The sequence below is a fragment of the Brachyistius frenatus genome, unplaced genomic scaffold (assembly GCF_029030835.1).
Source record: "Brachyistius frenatus isolate BFR_SWC_R1_liver_20210118 unplaced genomic scaffold, ASM2903083v1 Contig_128, whole genome shotgun sequence".
NCBI lineage: Eukaryota > Metazoa > Chordata > Actinopteri > Embiotocidae > Brachyistius > Brachyistius frenatus.
Genome location: NW_027210727.1, coordinates 395569 through 417834, shown reverse-complemented (window position 1 = coordinate 417834; position 22266 = coordinate 395569). Strand labels below are relative to the sequence as shown.

Genomic DNA, 22266 nt, shown 5'->3' with positions numbered 1-22266 from the left:
TCGATTCCACAACTACTGATGTGTTGATTATTAGTGCTCACTCTCTTCAAAATTTTCTAAACAGTTTTTCGGCTGGGTAAAATTTATAAATGGGTTTTTAAAGAAATGTATATTATTTGTGATGAGGTATCGATTAGATAAAAGACAGAACTTCTTCCATATCATATCGGGTTTTAATATAAAATCGCATGTCTCTTTGCAACTGAGCTCTAATAGATCTATTGTTACCAGAATAAGTGGAAAGACTAACTTGACTGTTTTAAACAGCACCAGACTCCACAGGGTACTAAAGACTTGCGCATAATCCCCCGGGTGTTACGGGGATATTATGTTGAGACACAAACTACGACCACGCGTTAGTTAAAGTTGCTTATCTCTACGACTTTCTAAAATCTTGACTGTGAGATTTACTTCCGGTGTCGAAGGTCAAAGTGGACTGGAGTCGGTTCTGTCAGGTGATTGGCTGACTGTCATTGTTATGAAACTTCATTGGGTGGACGAACACACACGCCTTTCATCAACCTGAACGAGCACAACAAAAACGACAAGGTCAGAAATGTTGTCACGAAACGTAAAACACGGAGCGTGAAACATACTCCGCTGCTAAATGTCTCACGTCGGGGAACACTGTCTGGGTTACTTCCGCTAATGCTTAGCCGATAGCCGCAGTAGCTTTCTGCTGTCTTCATTTCCTCAACAAAAAAAAAACGTGAGTTGCCACGTCAGAATAAACATTTAACAAACGCTTGGTCACACGACGTCGAAACAACTAACAACAATATTCGCAGTCAAATATTCACTCGGCGGTTCAGCTGGAGTTATTTTAGCCACGCTGCGTTTATGTGACGTCAGCAACTGGCCTTTATGGTGATTATCCACCTGAATAAACGACAGATGGTATAGATAACATACTCTGCAAGTACGACACGTGGTTAGAAATTAAACCAGTGGTTTCCAACCTGTTTTTTTTTTTTTTTTTTGGCTCGGGGACGTCTAACAAAAAAAGCAGCGCGTCGTCAGGGTCACATTTCAGATGTCTTGAGTTGTTAACAGCTCCGCCAAACAGTGAATTTTCCTTTTAAGCTTCTCGCCTGGTGTCATTTCAGTAAATGTTCCAATGATCCAAAGTCTTTGCAAAAATTTAAAATGAGAGGAAACGGTCCTAAAACTGAAAACAGATTTGTGCATCAGAATTTTTTTTTTTTTTTCTTCCAGATTTATCTTCTGTCTCTGAATATAAAACCAGATATAAAGTGGTTCAAACCAGCTCCACCTGCAAGAGCTGCAACAGTAACATGCTGCTCACACACTGATGCGCCACTATTAATCATCTAATAATGTCATATATAATAATAAATCAGCGCAGGAACCAAACCAGTGCTTTAATATTTTAACTACATTCAGCTGCAAATACGTCTGTACTTTCACTTAAGTATGATGTTTTAATGCAGGGTTTTTATTTGCAGGGTGTATTTCTACACTGTTGTATTGGTACTTTTCACATCAGATAAATATCTGAATTCTTCTACTGCCTCTGCCACATTCATAAACTCCCTCCCACTAACACCTGGACATGACAAACCTTTTTTTTTTAAATTTTATTTACCGCTTCATATCCGTAGCTCCAGGTCATCCATGTGTGTCTGACCGAGCCAACAGTGAAGCATGCTGACTGCACAGAGGGCGTGTGCAGCAATGGCCGCCCGGCGCCTGGTCGGAGCTGCCGTCTCCTCGTCGCACACACACCGCTCTCCGCTCCACACCTCGGTGTCGTGTCAGGAGCAGGCGGAGCTCCATCCCGGATGGGCGCGTCTGGCGAAGACGCAGCTGAAGGGGAAGAACCCAGACGATCTGATCTGGCGGACACCCGAGGGAATCGACATCAAGCCCGTGTACACCAAAGCCGACTCGGCGGGCGTTGCTGAGGAACTGCCAGGAGTGTTTCCCTACACTAGAGGGCCCTATCCCACCATGTACACCTACAGACCGTGGACCATCAGGCAGTACGCCGGCTTCAGCACCGTGGAGGAGAGCAACAAGTTCTACAAAGACAACATCAAAGGTAGATTTTTTTTTTGTATTATTATTATAAGTGAATTTAGAATAATACACACACGTGTGGGTGAGTCAACTGATGTAGTTTCCTTTCTCATAAAGGCAGAATTGGTGTTTTGTTAAACTCACAATTTTGCACAACTTGTTCCTGTAACACAGCAGAACCCTGAAAACTACAGTCAGCTGTTCCATCATCTCCTTTAGACCTGGCAGTTTCGTCAATTATATAATAATTATTATTATTATTATTATTATTATTATTCAGTAGCTGAATCTCTCAAATAATGCAAATTTCAGAGAAAGCATATTACACTCCACACTTGAGCTAAATGTGCACTGAAATGCATTAAAATACCAGAGGACACACGGTGTTGATTAGAAAAGTAGAAGATGAAGAGACTAAAAGCACTCTGGCATTGTAAGGTCATATTTAGTATATGCAGAAACTGCATGAGGAGTTTTGACCTTTTAGAAGGTCATCAAAGCTTTCAAGGGTTAATCATAAATACAAATGGTTTCAATCTTAATAAAAAATATCTTGCGTTTGTTGCCTCATAATCAGACTGAAATGGCACTTTTATTTCAAGAAGTGAGCAACGAATCAAATGTCTGCAAACAGGAGTAATTGTAATAATGTCGACCTCCTCCAATGATAAACAATGTAAAATAACCAAAGAATATAAAGCGATTACCTTTTGCTGTCAAAGTTTACTGTATATTGTTGTTCCAATGGTGGATCATACGGAGTCACTAAGAATTTAGAGAAACCAAGAAGTAGACAAAGAATTACACTCTGAATTTGTGTTATTGTGCTTGTGGCCTGTTGGTTTGTTAGACGGTGACTGGAAGCAGCTTAATCTCTGCTGAAGTGTCTCTAAATGAAACGCTGAGCTGTCACTTCTCTGTGATGTGATCTCTCGCACCGCTGACTCCTCTTCATCTCTAATCCACCACCTTCTCTCTCTCTTTCTCGTTTCAGCCGGCCAGCAGGGTCTCTCCGTGGCCTTTGACCTCCCGACACACCGCGGCTACGACTCGGACAACCCCAGAGTGCACGGAGATGTGGGCATGGCCGGAGTGGCCATCGACACGGTGGAGGACGTGAAGATGCTGTTCGATAGCATCCCGCTGGAGAAGATGTCCGTTTCAATGACGATGAACGGAGCCGTTATTCCCGTGTTGGCCATGTTCATCGTGACCGGAGAGGAGCAGGGCGTTCCCTTAGCCAAACTAACGGGCACCATTCAAAATGACATTTTGAAAGAGTTTATGGTTCGGAACACTTATATTTTCCCGCCGGAACCGTCCATGCACGCCATCGCAGACATCTTTGCGTATACATCCGAGGTATGTCCCACCAGTGTCACTAAAATGTCAGCATATTACACAGCAGTAATGAACTAAAACCAGATTTATTTTTCACAGTGCTCACTGCATATTGTATCATGTTAAAGTCATGTTTATAATTTAATGAATTTATTACCATTGCTCACAGCACATGCCCAAATTCAACTCCATATCTATAAGCGGCTACCACCTTCAGGAGGCCGGAGCCGACGCCATCCTGGAAGTAGCCTACACCATCGCCAACGGTCTGGAGTACTGCCGCACCGGTCTGAAAGCAGGCTTAACCATCGATGAGTTTGCTCCAAGGTACAAAATATTAAGATGTCACGAAGTGCAGAAGAGAGCAGTTTTAATCTGCATATTAGTAGCTCACGGCTAAGGCTGAATAACAATGCACTTTTATATATTATTCAATTATACATTTCCCCTGTAAACGCAGCACAAACGCCTGCAGAGTGACTGTCAAAGAGTCACAAGATAAATGTGGTGGTGGTGTATATTCAATAAGTAGTGTCATCGCTTAATCTGACAAGTAGGGCGAGTTGAATAATTACGTTTTTCCAGGGTGATATATTTTGGATCAAACTTGCAGACAAAATGTTACAAAGCAAGCGGAAAGTGAAGCGACACAAGATGTCAACCAGGACCGCTGCATCTGACGCGTGACTGAACCCTCAGCAGCACCAGTGTCAGCAGTAGCGGCTGAATCCAACAGGGATGACAGTGATGTTTTTCCATGTAAATGAATGAGTATCCACATTATGACATGTTGGTCATTTGTTTGAACACAGAAACTTCATTCAGGAGTTATAACATTGTTTAGTATTCCACCGTGGTTTAAACTAAATCTCCTCTTAGTGACACATATTATACTTCAGTCCTATACGGATATAGTCTGTTGTTAGTATTTTATTTTGAATTAATGCTCTACTGACACCGCATGTGGGATTAATGTATGATAATGATGACGATGAAGTATTAGCCTGATCTCACCAGACTCGTATTCTCTGAATATACACTTTATGAATATATAGGCCTCTCCATAGGAAATTGTTTGCGGTCATTGCGTCACACGGTGTGTAAATTGGATTAGATTTGAAACTACTGCAGTAGATTTGAACCAATCAGCATTGGCCGCCATAGCTGCTGAAACTCTACCACCAATGCAACTTAGAAAAAAAGAAAAATGCTTGACTGCAACATCATCACACTCAACCACCCCCGCAGGCCTCTGATTGGTCCGCCCTTCAGAGTTTACTGCGCAAACGTTAATGCGAACAAGGTTTCCAAACAACGAACACAGTGAAGAAGACTGAAGCTGTGAGCAACAGTCTGCTGGACACAAGCTAATGAAGTATAACAGCCACGTTTAACTGGCAAACAAATATCGTTCACCTTTATCCGTTTAACCAGCAGGTGGTTAAGATCGAAACAACATAAACCTAAAGCCAAATGCAAAGGCTTCAATACAAATTTCAATATAATGTGATATTGATTTTAAACAACAAACGGGGCATGTTAACTTCACATGTATAATGGTCCTTGCTCTCATTTACTACTCGTTTCTTCAGGAAATGAACAATGTTGTGAATTATGTGCTTATGTGTCAAAGGCCACATCGCTGCTGCGGGCACATTTTGGTTTTAAACCAAATGAAACAGAAGAGGCCGATAAGTTGGAGGAGACGATTTGTCCAATTGTGGCAAAAATGTGGCGGTCAAGGCGCTTTTTGCAGTTTACGTTCCAATGTTTTAAGCCAATAAATCATTGTTTTTCTTTATTGGGTTATAAAATTTAAATACACAGTCTTTCGCAATTATTTGTATGACAATTAATCGACAACTAAAATCTCATGATGGTGACAGCTCGAGCCAATATGCTGTATAAATATCACAGGTTGATGTATTTTCTCAGACAATTTATTGCTAGATATATTGCTTTTTCACAAAAGTCCCACAGACACTTCAGGCAGTTAAACAAGTTTTTGACATTTAATCTGGTCAGTTCAGCCCATTATTACATGTTGACATAGTCTGCAGTTGAACGTGGACTTTGAACACTCGGCTTTAAAATGTGGAGGCAGAAAGGTTGAATCCCAAACAATGATCGGGCTTCAAACCCACCAGAGTACAAAAAACGCGTTCCTTCTGTGACATGCTGTTGTTGTTGTTGTTATTGTTGTTGTCGTCGTCGTCGTCATATGGCAGTTTACTATCGTGACATATATTACTACTGTGTTGTTGTAACGTCATGAGTATGTGACTGTGGCCATCTGGTTGTTAGTTTACTGACATAAATAATAAGTCCTGAATCTTTATTCGTTTTAGACAAATATCTGTGTGTGTAGAAAGGTTCTATGTTTGTGGTAAAATTAGTGTCCTGTTCAATTTCAACACTTTCTCCTTTGACATTTTTGTGTGTCCTGGCAGGTTGTCATTCTTCTGGGGCATTGGGATGAATTTCTACATGGAGATCGCCAAGCTGAGGGCGGCCAGGAGGTTATGGTCCACGCTCATTAAAGAAAACTTCCAGCCCAAGAATACCAAGTCTCTCCTCCTGCGCACACACTGCCAGACCTCAGGCTGGTCTCTTACTGAGCAAGTAAGTACAAACCATCATATCGCGGGTCTTTACATTATCTAAAGATAAATTATCTAAATTTGAGCCTCAAAATTGTTCCAGAAATCTCTGAATGAAGTCAGAACTGAAAAATAATAGTAAAGTAATAACATAAAAGTAAAATAATAACTGCTTTGGCCACGTGACCCTTTTAGGATCCGTACAACAACGTGATCCGCACGGTGATTGAAGGCATGGCAGCGGTGTTCGGCGGCACCCAGTCGCTACACACCAACTCCTTCGACGAAGCTCTGGGTCTGCCCACCGTGAAGAGCGCTCGCATCGCCAGGAACACCCAGATCATCATCCAGGAAGAGTCGGGCATCCCCAAAGTCGCTGATCCCTGGGGGGGCTCGCACATGATGGAGGCTCTCACGGATGACGTCTATAATACAGCGTTGAAGGTTTGTCATGGGGACGAAAGGGGCGCCAGCGTGGGCTTCCGTCTAAAGCAGGGGGCTCCAGTGGTACCTCGTTACCCGTTTCTGAGCAGCTCGCTGAAGGTGGGAACAAGAGCAGTGTTTCCCATATAGAGGCTTGCTTGGCTGGGCCGCCCAGGTATATCTGGCTATTTATTTTTTAAAGCTGTCCGAGAGAACGACGCTATCAGCGCGATCTATCTCCCCTCGCTCCCCTTCACCTTTGTCTGCCCCGAACCGGGTCAGTGTAACGGAGTAAAAAGCATACAGAGAAGAGCATTCACATGCTGTTGAATTTAAGCTGTTGTGATGCAAAATGTGTGTTTTGAGTGTCAATTTGTTTTTGTCCACATAAAAGAAGCTTATTCAGCTGGTTTGGGTGGAGATCAGCTACGTGAATGAATGTTACTCAGCACGAGTGGCTCTCCGACACTTTCATTTTGTCAAAGTAGATCTCGGAAGAAAGAAGGTTGGAGACCCTGGCTCTAAAGTAATCAAGGCAGTGTATGAATGAATGGTTTATCCTTTAATCTGTTTAGTTTTTGAGCGGAGAGTTACTCGGTAGTGGGCAGCCAAGATCTCACTCATCTCTTTTGACTGTAAATGCTGTTAAGATACCTCTAGAAACATGCTGTCTCAGCCCGTTACGTTTCCCAGCCTGTGTTTTCTCTCTTACAGTTCATTAAAGAGATTGAAGAGATGGGAGGCATGGCCAGAGCTGTGGCAGAAGGCATTCCTAAACTTCGTATAGAAGAATGTGCTGCACGTAGACAGGCCCGCATTGATTCAGGTACTGTGTAATGCGTCAGCTCCTTTTTGTCTTGAAGCCTCTCTTCATCTATTCTTCTTCCCCTCTTCTTTCTACCATATCTTTTATGTTGCGATGTATGTGGACGCTTTTATTTGAAGGTGTCACATTTCTCTTCTCAGCAATTGTGGCATGACGATCTTCTTTGTCTTAATCCTCCTCGAATTCAGAAGTTCTCTCGTTCAAGTTCAGCTTTCTGACTTGATGACGTTACTTTAGTTCGAGCAGTAGAAAGCTCACAGTTATACAAGCAGCCCCGCGCCAAGAGGTCCTTTTATTATAAGCTCTTCCTCCCCGTCTACATCGTTCACTCTAATAAAATACATCTGAATTAGAATTGGTTTAGTTTGCATCTCTGGGGATTAAAATGCTGATCCAGTGCCCTGAAAAGTTATTTTTGTTTATTCCTATCGATGTTCTTTTTGAGCTTTTTAGACCTTAGCGACGGGAGGAAAATATGTCGACTGACATGGCGAGGCTACCAAAGGTGTCAGGAAAGCAGCTCACACAAGATCGCATCACATGATATGTTGTTGTGTTGTTAGGGGAGTCGTGTCTACTCTCAGGGAGGCGTGTCAGTGTATTATTATGGGGTTTTATTAGCTCTGCTTTGTTTTTATTTTGAAGTTTACCTTTACTTACATCCCATAAAGCCAGAAATGACCGTGATGGAGCGGAGCAGAACCTTATGACTCTGGGGCTTTTCTCCATAATCCCCCTGATGCCGGCTGTCATTGATATTCATTGGTTTCTGTATCACCGTGGCAACTCATCTCTGCTGATAGTTTGTTTTTTTCTACTCTTGATGGACTTGAATTCTGATTGACCATGTCAGGTTCAGAGATCATGTTTACCTCCTGTGAGGTAAAATTGGGAATCTGTATATTTCAATGATATAGACAATAAAAAGCTTCTGTATTTTTTACAAGCTCTGAATTTGAAAACTGAAAATGTAAAACTGAAACTGAAAACTATTTTTGTCATAATCTCCAAAAATGTAACACCATACAGACTCTAATAGGCACTCATAGAAGAGGTGTTTGCTGCTATGTTTTGAAAAACAATAAAAATTAAACAGATCAAACTAATAGGTTAGGCTACTACTTGCTGTATGAAATATTGTTTTAGATAGTGCTGGGCGATATGAACAAAATCAAACGTCACCAATATCTCATCAGTAATCCGATGATATAATTGGGATAAATATTGGTGCATATTTCCACAAATGTCTTAATATTTTACAAACAATCATCCGAAATTTGGATATAATGACTAAGTAATTAAAGGCAAGTTCAGACATTTTTATAGTAAACAGGAAAAGACTAAACTTATGCCATATTACAATGTTACGATTTCCAAATTCTTTAAATATAATGCAGTGCTCCTTCATGCTTCCTACTATGTTGTAGTCCTTGAGTATGCTGCAGATCCACAGTGGTTCACTTGCCTGTAATATCAAATGCATTTTCTGTTAGTGTGCCTGTGAGAATGTTTGTTTTCTTTATCTATAAATCTATAAACCTGTAAATGCTTTTTAAAATGTGTGTTTGGATGGTTTCTTGTGTTACTTTTTCTTGTTGGTTCACGTGTCTGAGGGCCAATTTGTCCTTCACATTTCCAGGGTCAGAAGTCATTGTCGGGGTGAACAAGTACAGACTGGAACAGGAGGAGACGGTGGAGGTGCTGGCCATAGATAACACGGCTGTACGTCAGAAACAGATTGAAAAACTGAAAAAGGTCAGTGGTCCAATTGACTTTTAGATAAATTGATGGTATCAAAAAAAGATAACACTGTTCAAAGAAATTTTCAGGAAGACCTCACATACTACTGCAGGTCTAAGAACAACAATAAGAAGGTTGGTCTTAAGGTTTTCTTCTTGTAATTACAAAAAAAAAAAACATATTCCTCATGCCACCCCTTTTAATTCTTGTCTTGTAATGTCTTTTGAGTTTTGAAGTGTTCACTATTTTTTTCCCACATAAATATATAAAGTTATTATTTGCTTGAATTATAAAACTGTTTACTGTGGATGCTCACTATCTGCAGAGCTCACTTACTAAATGGAACAGAAGTATCGCTACTCAGTCTCTGTCTACATACGTCGTGTGAACATTATAAAAATGTACTAGTTGACAAATACACTGTATATACACGTTTCTATCGATAGTATGAGTGACCGCAGGATGGATTAAAAACTCTAAATTCCATGTTTCTGTCATGTTTTCTTTTAGGTGAGGGAGAGCCGTGACTCCGAGGCAGCGAAGAAGTGCCTGGCAGCCATAGAGGAGTGTGCCCGAACCAGGGAGGGCAACCTTTTAGCCCTGGCAGTGGAGGCAGCACGAGCCAGGTCCGAACTTCTCACTAAACGCTCCGACTATAACGACCACCTGTTATGTTGCAGTCAGCTTCAAATGCTAAATGCGATTGTCATTATGTTTCCTGCCTTTTCTTCATTCTTTATAAGACGGGAATTGTTTCTTCAATCTGCATTTTCTCGTGATACAGATGAACACACCAAATACGGGAGGCATATAAGAGATGACCTCCTCCTTTGTGTAATATTTTAGTACTGGTAGATAATGACCCCCTTTATAAGATCCTGTGATGTTCTGAAAAAATAAACATGGGAATTCCCTTCACACGCATACGGCGTACCATAGCGTGATCAAAGTGGCCTTTTTTTTTTTTTTTTTTTTTTTTTCCCTAAAAGGCTTTTGTTTATGGTAACTAGAGCTTTGGTGGTAAATGTTTCCTCAAACTGGAGGCCATCACGTGGCAGTTGATAACACAGAGACCAAAACATGAGGGGAAAGGCAGCGAAAAATGACTTGTAACTTTTGTTAGAAATTGTATTTTATTTTAATAGCTGTAGAATTAGATGTCTAAGGCAATCTATGGAACTAATCTGTCGCTCAGGTCCTTTTATTTGTATCTATATTTTCTATTTCGAGCTTGCTTTGTGATTTTTTTTTTTTTACTTCACCTTAAATACCCTGATTATTATTATAATTATTATTATTATATATATATATATACTTTTTTTTAAAATTTTTATCCAATGTGAGGAACTTATATGCGATGAATCCACATGCTGATCACAAACCGTTTGCCCGGAGGCACTTAACATCACAACTTCATATCAAAGCTCTCAGCCAGCTGTAACCACTCAAACACACCATGCTATTTTACCACCAAGCCCTTTAATTCATCTAAATAAAAGATGATGTGTACTTTCATATACAGCGGGTAAAATAAGTATTGAACACGTCACCATTTTTCTCAGTAAATATATTTCCAAAGGTGCTATTGACATTAAATTTTCACCAGATGTTGGTGACAACCCAAGTAATCCATACATACACAGAAACCAAAACAAATAAGTTCAGAAATTAAGTTATGTGTAATAATATGAAATGACACAAGGAAAAAGTATTGAACACACTTACTGATATTTATTTAATACTTTGAACAAAAGCCTTTGTTGGTAACGACAGCTTCAAGACGCCTCCTGTATGGAGAAACTAGTCGTATGCATTGCTCAGATGTGATTTTGGCCGATTCTTCCACACAAACAGTCTTCAAATCTTAAAGGGCCTCTTCTATGAACTCTGATCTTCAGTTCTTTCCATAGATTTTCAAGTCAGGTGATTGGCTGGGCCATTGTAGCAGCTTTATTTTCTTTCTCTGAAACCAATCGACAGTTTCCTTGGCTGTGTGTTTGGGATCAATGTCCACCCTCGTTTCATCTTCATCATCCTGGTAGATGGCAGCAGATTTTTATCAAGAATGTCTCGGTACAGTTTTCCATTCATCCTTCCTTCAATTATGTGAAGTTTGCCAGTACCGTATGCTGAAAAGCAGCCCGACACCATGATGTTCCCACCTCCAAACGTCACTGTTGGTCTGGTGTTTTTAGGGTGATGTGCAGTGTTGTCCTCCAAACATGGTGTATATTATGGCATCAAAAGAGTTCAATTTTGCTCTCATCTGACCAGACTATATTCTCCCAGTATTTCACAGGATTGTCCAAATCTGCGTGTGAGTCTTGCGTGGTGAGCGTGCATACAGGCCACGGCGGTTGAGTGCATTACTTATTGTGTTCTTTGAAACAGTTGTACCTGCTAATTCCAGGTCTTTCTGAAGCTCTCCACAAGTGGTCCTTGGCTCTTGGACAACTCTTCTGATAATTATTTTCACTCCTCTGTCAGAAATTTTGCGAGGAGCAGCTGGTCGTTGCCAGTTTATGTTGAAATTATGTTCTTTCCACTTCCGGATTACGGCCCCAACAGTGCTCACTGGAACATTCAGAAGTTTAGAAATGCGTCTGTAACCAATGCCATCAGTATGTTTTGCAACAACAAGGTTGCGAAGGTCTTGAGAAAGCTCTTTGCTTTTACCCATCATGAGATGTTTCTTGTGTGACACCTTGGTAATGAGACACCTTTTTATAGTCCATCAGTTAGGACTGAATCAGCTGATATTAATTTGCACTGACAAGGGGCCGGATTGCTTTCTATTTACTGATAGATTTCAGCTGTTGTTTTGGTTTCCCATGCCTCTTTGCACCTCCCTTTCTTCATGTGTTCAATACTTTTTCCTTGTGTCATTTCACATTATTACACATAACTTAATTTCTGAACTTATTTGTTTTGGTTTCTGTGTATGTATGGATTACTTGGGTTGTTACCAACATCTGGTGAACATTTCATGTCAATAGCACATTTGGGAATATATTTACTGAGAAAAATGGTGACGTGTTCAATACTTATTTTACCCGCTGTATGCCCAAATGAGTCAGTAATTCACTTTTCAACCGTTGACTTACAATTAGCTTTGAAATGGTTTGTTGATTGATGCTTTATTACCCTCTCTGAATCAGCGGTATTGTGAGAGCAGATTGCAGTTAATTGCTGCATAATCTCTAAAGATAATCAACCACGCAGCTGTAAAATAATCAAAAAGCAAAGCAATTAGCATTAAAGTTATTGATGATGCATGTTAAAATGAGTTCAAACTAAATAAATGTTTGTTCTGTCTGACGTTATTTATCACTAGAACGAGAAAACATGTTGAGAAATGTGCTTCTCCCTTTAGATGCTCTGTTGGTGAAATAACGGATGCCATGAAGAAGGTGTTTGGTGAGCACAAGGCCAGCACCAGGATGGTGAGCGGCGCTTACCGCAGCGAGTTCGGGGAGCACGAAGAGATCACCCTGGCCCACAATAGGTAGAAAAATACCCAGCACTAGCATCATGACCTTCATAATAATACAGACTGATTGCTTCACTGATTGAGTCACACTGTGTTTCTGTTTCACCCCTCCCCGCTTCAAAACCACAGAGTTGTAGAATTTAAGAGCCACGAGGGCAGGAACCCTCGACTGCTGGTGGCGAAGATGGGGCAGGACGGCCACGACAGAGGGGCCAAAGTCATCGCCACAGGGTTTGCAGACCTGGGCTTCGATGTCGACATCGGACCACTGTTTCAGGTTCAGTGTCTCAGTGTCACACCAACTAATGAAACTCCTCGCTCCACTTCTGCTGGCTGCACCACCTCAGCAAAGATAACATACAGGACACAAGTGAGAGGAAGGAACTCCACTCAGAACCTACATTTCGAAGAATAGTTGTACATATAAACTGCCAGCGACACTGACGGACTTAACAGCTTGTACTGAAGCAGGTTTGGACTTGCAAAATAATTGTAAATATAGAGAAATAATAATATCGTTAGTCAGTAAAGTTTATTTAATGTAGCACCTTTCACAGACGAAGTAAAAAAAAAGTGCTTCACAACAGAAATAACAGACGAAATGTAACAATATTACAAGCAACCAACAATCACAACACACAACAACAGACCAATGAAATACAAGCACGAGACATCTGAATAGATATGTCCGAAGTTGTTTTTTCAAGGCGTCAACAGACACTGCAAAACGTAAATCTAGGAGAAGAGCATTCCAGAGTCTGAGCCACCATTTTGTTTTTAAACGCGTGCGGGGGACGGCTAGTAAGCGCTGATCAGAAGACTTGTATATCGTTATATTATAGTTAGCGTAAAAGGTAAAAAATAGATATAAGTTTATACAGAATGATTGACAGTAGATTTAACCTTTTGATGGTGCAACGCACATTTCTTACAGACAAAAAAAGATCTTCACATCTTGTTTTTCTTACTTTTCTAACTAACAGCCTGTTGTATGTAATTATTAGCAAACTCTCGGATGATAAAAAAAAAAAATAAAAAAAAACTCTTAATTGGGAGCTTCATTTAGGCCAGGTGCACTGGGAAGTAATTCACATACTTTAGTCTATAAATGGTAAAAACAGATCTGCAGCATGTTGACTAATGAAGGCGCTTCTTAAGAAAATCTAAATCTAGGCCACATCCATTCAGGTCAAGGCCTTTTCAATTCTGTTCTCAGATTAAATTACATGTATTACATTATTCATGCTTTCTTTCTTTTTTTTTTTTTCATTTGTAATTAGCTTTTCATAAAATTTATTTGAAAAAATGAAAATAGCATTTTTGATTATGATGATATTAACTTCAGGTACTCTGTCAGCAAGCCTTGCTACTTGGCAGTGAAGACTAGACAAAAGAAATTACATTTAGGCTTGACACACAGGTGCAACTAATAATGTGAATTCATTCAGGTGTGTTAGTAGGAGGATCCTGTTAGTGTGCATGAGGCTTACTGCACATTCAACTGGAAAAGAAGCATCGTTAATGATATTAGTTTTATATATATTCACCGTTATATATTTATATATAACTTCTGGACGATCCCACCTCCCAGTCCAATTTAATCTGACCTCTTTGGGCAAAACCAAGTGTTTAACGAGCTCTCTGTAGAAGTCTTACAAAGCTAACTGTCCCCGAGCCACACACCCTAACCCCATCCCCCGTTGCATATCGGCGTGTAGAGCACCGTGTCATTATTTTTTTGAAGTTTACAACGTGCTTCTGATATTTGTCTGCTGGTTAGGGAGTTCAGAGGTTCAACCAAACTTTCCCAGATGAGCTCATACTCCCATGTGCACATTGCAGGAGTAAACCCCACAGCACCAGTTGTCACATTATGTTGGTATAATTAGTCAGCCATCACATGACCCGGTGTAAAGCACAGCCTGTGGTTGTGGGTGAATACATCATGAAATGTCAAGTGCTGTGCTAAACGGCCGTTATTTTCAGCTCAGCTCACAAAACAAAGGCCGCGGGGGAAAGTGTTTCACCACATGACTGATGTTTCAAGAAATACTCGCAACAGGATAAAATAGGTGAAAATACATGTGGCTTTTGGAAAGTATACGAAGCTTGTTTGGTAATGATAATGGTGACATTCAATTTTAGTGTAATATTGTGGTAAAATGCAGACGTGCACTATTGAAATGTCAGTAAGAGAGCTGGGGATCTTTTACAACCAAGTTTTCTTTGCAAACAAGTTGTAAAGGATCAATTGTACCACAGGCTGCTAGTAATAAAGTAGCAGATTTGTTTAAACCTGCTTCATAAACCAAAGATTTCTATTATGTATCTTTACTCATCGCTTTTAGATGAGCGTTATTCCAGATGCCTGGATGCACTTTGTGGTGGAATTGCATTGCATTCAATTTTTCTGATTTAGTCCTCTTAACTCTGGTTTGTATGTTGTTGTTTTTCTTTATTTTAATTTGTTTTCCCATTTCTTGTTTTGGCTGACAGACTCCCGTCGAGGTTGCCCAGCAGGCCGTGGATGCAGACGTTCACTGTGTCGGGGTGAGCACGCTGGCTGCAGGACACAAGACCCTCGTCCCAGAGCTCATCAAGGAGCTGCGGAAGCTCAACAGACCCGATATCCTCGTCATCTGCGGAGGTGTAATCCCACCGCAGGTAAGCTCTCAAAGTCCATGGACTCGCGTGTTCTCTGCACAGTGTTCGCAGGGACTTCTTTCAGGGGGGCCTGAAAGCGCATGAAAACAGTAAATGTTGCGCGACATCGGTGGAAAAGCTAACATGGCTAACGGATTTGTCCGATAATGAATGATCGCAAAAGTAGCCGCAGCCACGCCAGAGCTTCAAGCCGGGTCAACCAGAGTGTGGCGAGAGTAAAACGTGGGGAAATCGCATGTTGCCTCTACTATACTAACACATACTAACACTAACACTAATACTGACATTAATACTAATACTAACGCATTAAGCCATCTTTTCCTAACCTTAATAAACCTGCTACAGTGTGCTGGGTGTCCAAACCTACACAGTGCTCACACGTACATCCAGCATTACCCAGTCAGTCAGATGGAGGAGGTGACGGCAGTCACCGTAACCAGCGCTATTAATGGCCGCATCGCCAACAGTAGATTAAACCGCTAATATCACGGCTGAGAAAGTACTGGTCACATAATGAAAGGTGAGCCAAGTGCTTGCAGGAACAGAAAATCGCACATTAATAGACTCTTCGGATTTCTAATCCCTTATCCTGAAGACATGTTCCCTGACTTCAAAAACGTCGGCTGAAGTGCCGCTGGTTTTTCTAATCCCTCCCCTGGCAGCGCAGCGCAGGGTCGACCTTCAGAACAAAATGAAACCGGCCACGAGAAGTCGTCCGTCGGAGCCGAAGACACAAAACGTAATGACAATAGACTCTGCAGCAATCTCCCTTAATTACACACAAGTGAGCTGTCAGTTTAAATCATTAACTGTGTTTAGTGGTCTCCACTCTCACTGCAGGGGGAAAAAAAAGTCATTTGTCTGCTTTGTGAGAAGTGGCCGCCTTGCTCGGTGTCTCCCGCTCCTCTTTTCCCTCCATAGCCTGATAAATGTAACGTCTGTAAGGGCTTCTGTAGAGTAGTTATTAGGGAGAATAATAATAGATAATAGATAGTGACAGACAATGAGAAAGTCTAACGTAACCTCAGACGTGTGGAACAGTTTCTTTCAACAAATGAAGCTGAACCAGAGGATTTTCTCTTCTAACGAGCCTCAGAAAGCCTGCGGGCGTCGCTGGTGTCGGCTTGCGTCCAACGCTCCCATCTCTGAGCTGGTGGTCCTTGTGATAACGAGGCATCGTCATCGTAAACTTTTGGCCGCGCTGCTTATGAACGTCCCGGCAGGAAAACACAAACTAAAACGCTGTTGGTGTACATCATATTTAGCCTTCCTTGAAGGTCGCTGCTGTTTAGTTGCCGTCATTGGGGAGGCAGTGGACACTGAAGTAGTGCAGCGTTGACAGCCATCAATTCCCTTCCAGCTGTTCAAGGCAAGTCTGCATCGCCTCCAGCACGACTGCTGGCGTCCTTGGAAAAATGCCTTGTAGAGTATTGTGATGTGCACACACGTGACCATGTACAACGTCATCCTGCTGTTGGGGGGGGGGGGGGGAACAACAACAACAACAACCCGTCATGATCATGGATCATATGATAGGATTTCATTGATTGCATGCAGTGCAGCTTCATTTTCTGCCGTCCTGTTTTTTCACTTTTTATCCTTTTCTTTTTGATAATTGCAATTATGGTAATCATCTGCAGATTTATTTACAGCATATTCACATAGCATGTCCTTTCACTACATAAAAAAAATAAATAATAATTATTCATTAGATGTTGTTCATCCAAGCCATTTGGTTTTTAGGAGTGCAAAGAGGAAAATATGCCCCCCACGCCCCCCTCCCTCCTCCTCCCCCTCCCACCTCCCACCCACAGATCTAAACTGTACTCCACCTCTGTGTGTATGCAGGACTATGAATTCCTGTACCAGAGCGGCGTTTGCGCCATCTTTGGCCCAGGAACCAGGATCCCAAAGGCTGCGGTGGAGGTTATTGACAACATTGAGAAGAGCCTGGAAAACATTCGGCAGGCCATGTAAAAAACAAACAAACAAACGATACGAACTGTTTATTCATGTCACAAATGGGAGCCCACGTTCCTGTACAAGATCTGCGAGGTCACTGTTGGAGTGTCAGAGTTGGGTCAACATTGCATTCTCTGTATATCAAATTTGACTTGCAGTAGTAATACTCACTTTTACTTTTAGTTTTGTTTATTAACAGCTGCACTTAAAATCTAAAAATGCAATATTACACGTGGCGAAGAAATGTCCCCTTGTGGCATTAATAAAGTAACTATCTATCATCTATAACGTCTTGAGCTGGACAAATGGGGATTTATTTCATTATTTTACGTTTAGCAACACGCCTGTGTGTGAATTGCATTGATTGCAAGCGTGGGATGATTGGTAATATCCTGCAAAGATCCCAACCCGTGAGAAATGACTTCATTATTTTGGATGGAAGTACTCACACTTGAGCAAAATCATACAGAACACATTCAGATCAGTGTGATCAGGTGACAGAAATGTGGCTTGACAGAAGCGTTTTCTGCCATCCGAGATAAAACACTGGACTACACTGTAAACCTGCTCTGAATGTAATTCTTTTATTCTGCCTGTGTGTAATTTGAAGCTTCCCAGCAGGGTGTGATCAGAGTGCTGCTGTACAGACGAAATTGACATCAAAACAAACCTCTTATGAACGATCATCCGTGCTTCTTGTTTTCACAGCTGTTATCATTCTGAAAGTGGTCTTCTGTTGTTCTGATCTTTCTTCCTTCATCAATTTGAATTCAACTGACTTGTCTTCAAGGATAAGACCACAGAACAGTGATCACAGTCTATTTTTCTACTTGTGATACTGAATCCGATTTAGCGCTCTTCGTTTTAAATAAAGTCTTTGAACTTTGAAAATGTGTGATGTCTGTAGATTAAGAGAGATGTTTTTTTTTTTTTTTATCATCTAGTAAGGTAGAGGTCATCATTTAAATGAAGGGTAATATCTCAAACCAAGCTGTGGATTATTTGATTCCTTAGTAATTACTGTGATTCATAATTTGTGGTTCCAGCTGGTTTTTGCTGGCCTTCATTCAGAATGAATAGAATCAAACCGATGACTTGTTTACTCACAGAATCTCTGCTCGGCTCACTTTCTGTGCAGTGAGTACATTTTACAACATGTAACTCTATTATTTAGACCAGAATCTAAGTTCTTCAACTCCTCTACTGCTGTGACAGTTGTTCTTTTCAGCTACACCAGGGACATGTGTGAAATGTCTGTTGGTCAGTCTACCACTACCACTTCAGTCCGTACTGAACTGCGGTTGATCAACATCAACGCGTCTTCATTAAATACAGCCTTGGCAGACTGTTGCTCTTTTGTTATTCCTAAAATGGAGGTTGTGGTTGTGCAAATGAACTGTCCACCATTTACCTGTATTCATTCAAGTGTTTATTCTCAAACATTATCACTGAATTGTGTACATAGATATGATTGGGGTTCAGAGCTCTACACTCACACATTTTAAAAAATAATTCAGTACTGACACCAGTGGTTACACACTGTAAGAAAACACATTTACATGCAGCACAAAAAAAACTCATAGAAATATACAATCCGCATTTATTGTATACAATACAGGTGTTATCTGATGAAAAACAGGGAATGAAAATGCCTTTAAGCATGCTAACTTTTTATTATGTTGAATCATGGTATTCTTAAAGTTTCATTGTGTAGGATTTAGGGGGATCGACTAGCGGAGATGGAGTACATTATGAAATTCATTAATAGGTTTTCATTCATGTGCAACCCCGCTTCCAAAAAAGTTGGAAAGCTTTGTTAAATGTAAATAAAAACAGAATGGGATGATTTGCCAATCACATAAACCCATATTTAATAATAATTAAAAAAATTTAAAAAAAGACCAGAGACAACAAATCAAATGTTTAAAGGGTGAAATTTTATTATTTTATAACATATATATATGCTCATTTTGAATTTGATGCCAGCAGCACAAGTTGGGACAGGATCAACAAAAGACTGGAAAAGTTGTGTAATGCTAAAAAACAACAACACCTGGTTGACCTGATACCTAATTAGAACACCTGGTAGGTCGTTGTAATTAGAACGCCCGGTAGGTCGTTGTAATTAGAACGCCCGGTAGGTCGTTGTAATTAGAACACCCGGTAGGTCGTTTTAATTAAAACACCCGGTAGGTCGTTGTAATTAGAACGCCCGGTAGGTCGTTGTAATTAGAACGCCCGGTAGGTCGTTGTAATTAAAACACCCGGTAGGTCGTTGTAATTAGAACGCCCGGTAGGTTGTTTTAATTAGAACACCCGGTAGGTTGTTGTAATTAGGCGGCACTGCATTAAAAAAGGACACAATTCTTCAGTAGAAATCATCGTCTGGGTTAAGAAACTCCTCTGAAGAACATTGTCTGTTAACACAGTTGATCGCTGCATCCACAAATGCAGCCAAAACTATTATGCAAGAAAGAAAAACATATATAAACATGATTCAGAAACTCTACTAGCTTCTCTGGGCCTGAGCTCATTTAAGATGGACTAAGGCGAAATGGAAAACTGCCCTGTGGTCTGACAAATACAATTTTGAGATTAATTTTGGAAATCATGGACTCTACATCCTGTGGGCTAAAGAGGAGAGGGACCATCCAGTTTGTTATCAGCGATCAGTTCAAAAGCCAGCATCTGTGATGGTAGACGGGTGCATTACTGCTCATGGAAGGAACCATGAATGCTGAATGACATATACCGGTTTTGGAGTATATGCTGCCATCCAGATAACATCTCCTTCAGGGAGGCTTTTTGTATTTCAGCAAAACAATGCCAAACTAGATTCTGCCTGTGTTATAACAGCACGGCTCACTACTAAAAGAGTCCAGATGCTAAATTGGCCTGCCTGCAGTCTACACCTGTCTCCCATTTAAAACATTTTGCGCATCATGAAGCGAAAGATAACGACAAAGGAGACACCGAACTGTCGAGCAGCTGAAATCCGATGTCAGGCAAGAATGGGACAATATTTTCACTTCTAAAACTCCAGAAACTGGACTCCTTAGTTCCCAAACATTCACAGGGTTGTAAAAAGAAGAGGTGACGCAAAACAGTGGTAAACATGACACTGTCCCAACTTTTTTAAGACGTGTTACTGGCATCAAATTCCAAATGAGCGCATTTTTGATGAATAAATAAAATGTCTGTTTTCACAGTAGATACATCTTTGGTCTATTTGCAATTAAATGTGTTCACATGATTTGCAAATCATTGCATTCTGTTTTGGTTTTTTTTACATTTTACACAGAGTCCCAACTTTTTGGGGAAACAGGGTTGTATAATCACCTCGTTGTGGAGACGTTGTAGACTCTGCTTGAAAGTGATCTGTTTCTATAATTAGAGTTTTATTGAAGAAAATAATACAAGCAGTAAGGCCACTTCCAATCGGCAATTCCGGTGGTATCACTACGTTCAACACTATGGCTACAAAGTGATTCGGTGCTTGTGAAAGCTTTGTTTTCCCCATCGCTAGTTGTAAATACCTATCTAACACCAACAAGACTAGATGTCAAAATGAGCTACAATTAGCATAAAAGGATGCTGGCATGCATGCTGTGTCCCCGTACAGCAGAGCTGGTGTCAAAGCTGAAACAAATACACAGAAATTAAAAAAAAAAAAAATGAAAAGGCGCAATTAAAAAGTTCAGAGACTCTTCAAATCTGCCAGCCGTGTCCTTCTCGGGTAACCTGGCTCCGCCCGACTGTTGCTCACAGCTTTAGTTTTTTTTCACGATGATTATAGTCTAGAAATGCGTAACGCATTAACGTTCGCTTAGCCACTCTGAAGGACGGACCAATCAGTGGCCAGCGTCTGTGGATAAGTTCAATGGGCCTCATTCACCAACCGTTCTTAAGAAGAAACTTCTTCTTAAACCCCACTTATGCAGTTTTTTAGGAAGATTCTGGTATTCACTTAGTTTTTGTTTTCTTATTGAGATTTCTTCTTCGGTTAGAACAAAAATCTACGCACACTCAAGACCTCTGAATGCTGAACTGTTTGTGCCAACTAATTGGTTAATGTGTTTTCTTCAATTCAACAGTTGTATAATATTATAGTATTTTATCTACAATTATTAATTTTTTTGTAATTCATAATGTCAATAATTATTTTAATCATAATAATAATTCTTTACAAAGTTTCATGGTTTTGAATTATCACTACACTAACACGCTGAGGACCGGTCAGTAGACTTGCTGTCCAGGTTTGACAGCATTCAAATTGAAATGAATTAGACTTTTACAGCGTGATACTTAATACAATACAATTAATCTTAAGAAGGAAACACATCACTGAAAAATCAAAGAGGTTTCAGTGTATTTTTTACTTTTAATTTCTGTGATTGTAACCAGTGTTTTGGGGCGTTTACTCCTGGATGGAGCGTTGATGTGCGTTCTCTGCGCCAGTTTCAGGTTCTTTAGAAATGCACACACACAAAACCGCACAACACTCAGGTACAGATGTTGCTCAAAGGAAATAAATTGGAATAGCTACTCACGTAGCTGTGCTCTGTTTGTGCGCAACAGGAACGGTCTCTGAACTTTTTGATCGCACCATGTTTTATTTCATCGGCTAAAGTGGGCAGTTTTATTTACACACAAGTTCTGCTTTGTAATTTGCGATTGTTCAAGTAAAACGAGATCAGCTCCCAAGAAATCCGAGTGTTATCAACCAACCGACCTCAACCAAAAATACAGTATTTGTTACTTTTGTAAACATTTCCGGAGACAGCCTCATCAATCATGTGATACTTTAACTGTCACTTAATTAAAACTCTTGTGTTGTTCGCACACTAGAACTGTCAGTGAAAATATATTTCTTTTTGGAAAAGGCTTGATTTGGTGACCGAACCTGCTCCTTTAACATCGCCTCCTCTGTCTGTGCTCAGTAGAAGTTATCGTTATATTTCTCTGTAAACCTTTGGTTTGGAATTTGTTAAAATGCGTGACTTTCTTCAACGTGGCTTCTCAGCCTCTTTCACCTCTTGCTCTGATTGTGTAAAACGTGTACGGTACGTGGTAAATGACAAAACTAAAGGCCGTTAACTGCGGTAAGCTCTTCGATAACATGGGTTTACCCAACTGTGAGTACGCCTCTGCTTCTGGCCTACGATGGTGTATGGGGAGGG

General features: G+C 40.6%; 1 protein-coding gene across 1 annotated transcript; it reads left to right on the top strand.

Moving 5' to 3' along the window:
* The first annotated feature begins 1622 nt into the window (after window positions 1–1622).
* mmut (methylmalonyl CoA mutase) lies at window positions 1623–18436 on the top strand. The gene is made up of 12 exons (XM_069714194.1): window positions 1623–2062; window positions 3035–3402; window positions 3551–3708; window positions 5832–6003; window positions 6177–6425; window positions 7119–7230; window positions 8870–8985; window positions 9481–9596; window positions 12344–12475; window positions 12590–12737; window positions 14957–15124; window positions 16973–18436. Exons 1-12 carry the CDS (start codon window positions 1666–1668, stop codon window positions 17099–17101), a joined length of 2265 nt encoding a protein of 754 aa, XP_069570295.1. The 5' UTR covers window positions 1623–1665; the 3' UTR covers window positions 17102–18436.
* The last annotated feature ends 3830 nt before the right edge of the window (window positions 18437–22266 follow it).